General features: G+C 42.1%; 1 protein-coding gene across 2 annotated transcripts in view; it reads right to left on the reverse strand.

Annotated features, from left to right (window-relative positions):
• The window catches only part of prpf39 (PRP39 pre-mRNA processing factor 39 homolog (yeast)), a 6,714-nt gene that overhangs the window by 1,285 nt on the left and 3,299 nt on the right, over positions 1-2,130 (reverse strand). Inside the window, exons 8-11 of one of the 2 annotated variants that reach the window (XM_008313157.3) lie at positions 1,664-1,771; positions 1,412-1,576; positions 852-978; positions 266-534 (exon numbers count right to left, since the gene is read on the reverse strand). In XM_008313157.3, coding sequence (XP_008311379.1) covers positions 266-534; positions 852-978; positions 1,412-1,576; positions 1,664-1,771 — 669 coding nt within the window. Of the gene's footprint in view, positions 1-265; positions 535-851; positions 979-1,159; positions 1,577-1,663; positions 1,772-2,130 lie in introns of both variants that reach the window. The other variant, XM_017033666.2, reaches the window with a different exon arrangement.

The following is a 2,130-nucleotide window of genomic DNA, read 5'->3' on the forward strand; positions in this document are numbered from 1 at the left end:
AAACACCTCCTTTGATCATTACTTTCAAGAAACATGTTTGTTATTGCACAAAATACATGTTGAACTCTACAACAGCCAGACAATATTTTTTTAAGTAGTGGTGAGTCACAGTAACTGCACTCTTTTTGTTTGTTTTTCTTTAGGAAAAAACATACAACAAGGATATAAAATATACATGACATGTGCTTTGTAACTTATTTAAATGCAGCTGGCACCTATAAGGTAAACAACTCCCAATCAAAACAAAAACAGGGCGTCATCATACCTGGTCTTTTTCAATAGCATCCAGGAGCACTGTTCTCGCTTTGCTCACACTTTTCTGCAGCTTCAACAGATGCCTTGCCAGCTTCACAGCATAGAAGGACGCGTCACCCTCATTCTTCGCCGACTCCATGGCCTCCCGTAACAGGTCCTCCGCTTTATCCACTTGGCCATTGCGACGCTCCAGGCTGACCCTCCGAAGACAAACCATAGCCAGACCAGGAACTGCTGCCTCCAGAGACATCAGGATTTCTCGGGCTTCGTCCAGGTTGCCTGGGCAAAAAAAAACAATAAATTGAGCAAGACGGAGTTAACTTTATAGAAAGAATTCCAATCACATAAAACAAAGGTCAGCATTTTAGGGACGCCAAAAAAATACAGGTTCTATTTACTACTGAAGTAAAATAAAATAGTTTGGCCTTAAATAAACTTAAATCAACCCAAACATTTTGTTTTTGTGAATTAATTCTGTGAACTCAATAAAAATGAGTACTCTAAAACAATATAACATTCTATAACATTTAACAAACATTTAACAAAGTTTACAGTGTTGATCTTTCTTTATCATTTGTATGAAGATCTTCCCTCACCTTGTTGCTCCTCAAAGGCTGCCCACAGCAGGTGGATGGCTGGTTTCTTGGGCAGATGGATGGTGCAGGCTTTCTTGTAGACATGTCTCACACATTCAGTGTTGTAGCTCTCTAGATATTTTGCATACTTCAGAGTGAAACAGAGAAAGCAAGTTGGAAGAAGTGCAGAGAGGAAAGAGGACAAAGAAAAGAAAAGAAAGAGGCAGAAAAGACAATACATTTAACCTATAACTTCAGCTCCGAGACATGGTGAATTTCTTCATAGACAACATCGTTTTTAGAAATTTTCTGTGTAAACCCATCAGCACCTTCATGGAACCAATTAGATAAGATTCTGTAAGGTAGTGGGAGACGAGGAAGATGCAACGTAGTAGTTGGCAAATGCTGCAGTCAATTCTTGTGTGGCAAGCTGGCCATCCCCTAATACAACAGATACAGTCACATATCAACGTTACACGCAAAGAGAGTGCAGGACGTGCTGTGTCGTTGTGATTATCATCGTTGATTGGGGGAGTGCAGGGAAGTCGCAGCGCTGAGAGCCAGGTTAACGGTGACATTACCTTAGTCCAGAACTCCTCGTAGAGGGCACAGGCAATCAAGCATCGCTCAAACAGGACAACCACACGCTCCGGAGTTCCATTTTCAATCTCAAAGTCCAGGTATTCCTTCCAGTTGGTCAGCTGCGTCTTCTCTAAGGCTTTGACGTGGAAGTATGGTCGCTTGATCTACAGATGACACAAATAAACATTTGTTATTTCAAGTGGGAAGGAAGTGATATATAACTACAGTGAAGAAAAAGACAAAACACTCACCCCTTCTTCAAATGCCCAGCGTTTGCTGACTTCATGTTCATTGTGGTTGAACACTTCCTGCCGAACCTCAATCACTTTGTGGCGCATATTCTCAATCTCTGTCACTCTCTACATAAACACACAAACAATGCACACATTTAAAACTTCACATTTGTTGAATACTTTCTGCTTGATGTTAAAACTTCAAATCCTTCAGCCAAGGATTTACATCACCATGAGCTTGGCAGAGACAAGCCTGGAGAGGGGAGAGGGTAGAGTATGTTTGCACCGAGCATATCAACCTCTGCCTGCAGCTGCTGGGCAGGGGGCCTCAGATGATCCCTTTAGTTTTAAGGCGAGTCCCTGACTGGATGCCAACTTGAATCTCCTGGCATTCATTGGCTTGGCTGCTGACATAAAAACACCCCTTCAAACCTGATCAATGCCCCTTTTCTGTTTTGTTGTGATCACTGAGAACTGGTAACCCC

The sequence above is a fragment of the Cynoglossus semilaevis genome, chromosome 7 (assembly GCF_000523025.1).
Source record: "Cynoglossus semilaevis isolate Cse_v1.0 chromosome 7, Cse_v1.0, whole genome shotgun sequence".
Classification (NCBI taxonomy): Eukaryota; Metazoa; Chordata; class Actinopteri; order Pleuronectiformes; family Cynoglossidae; genus Cynoglossus; species Cynoglossus semilaevis.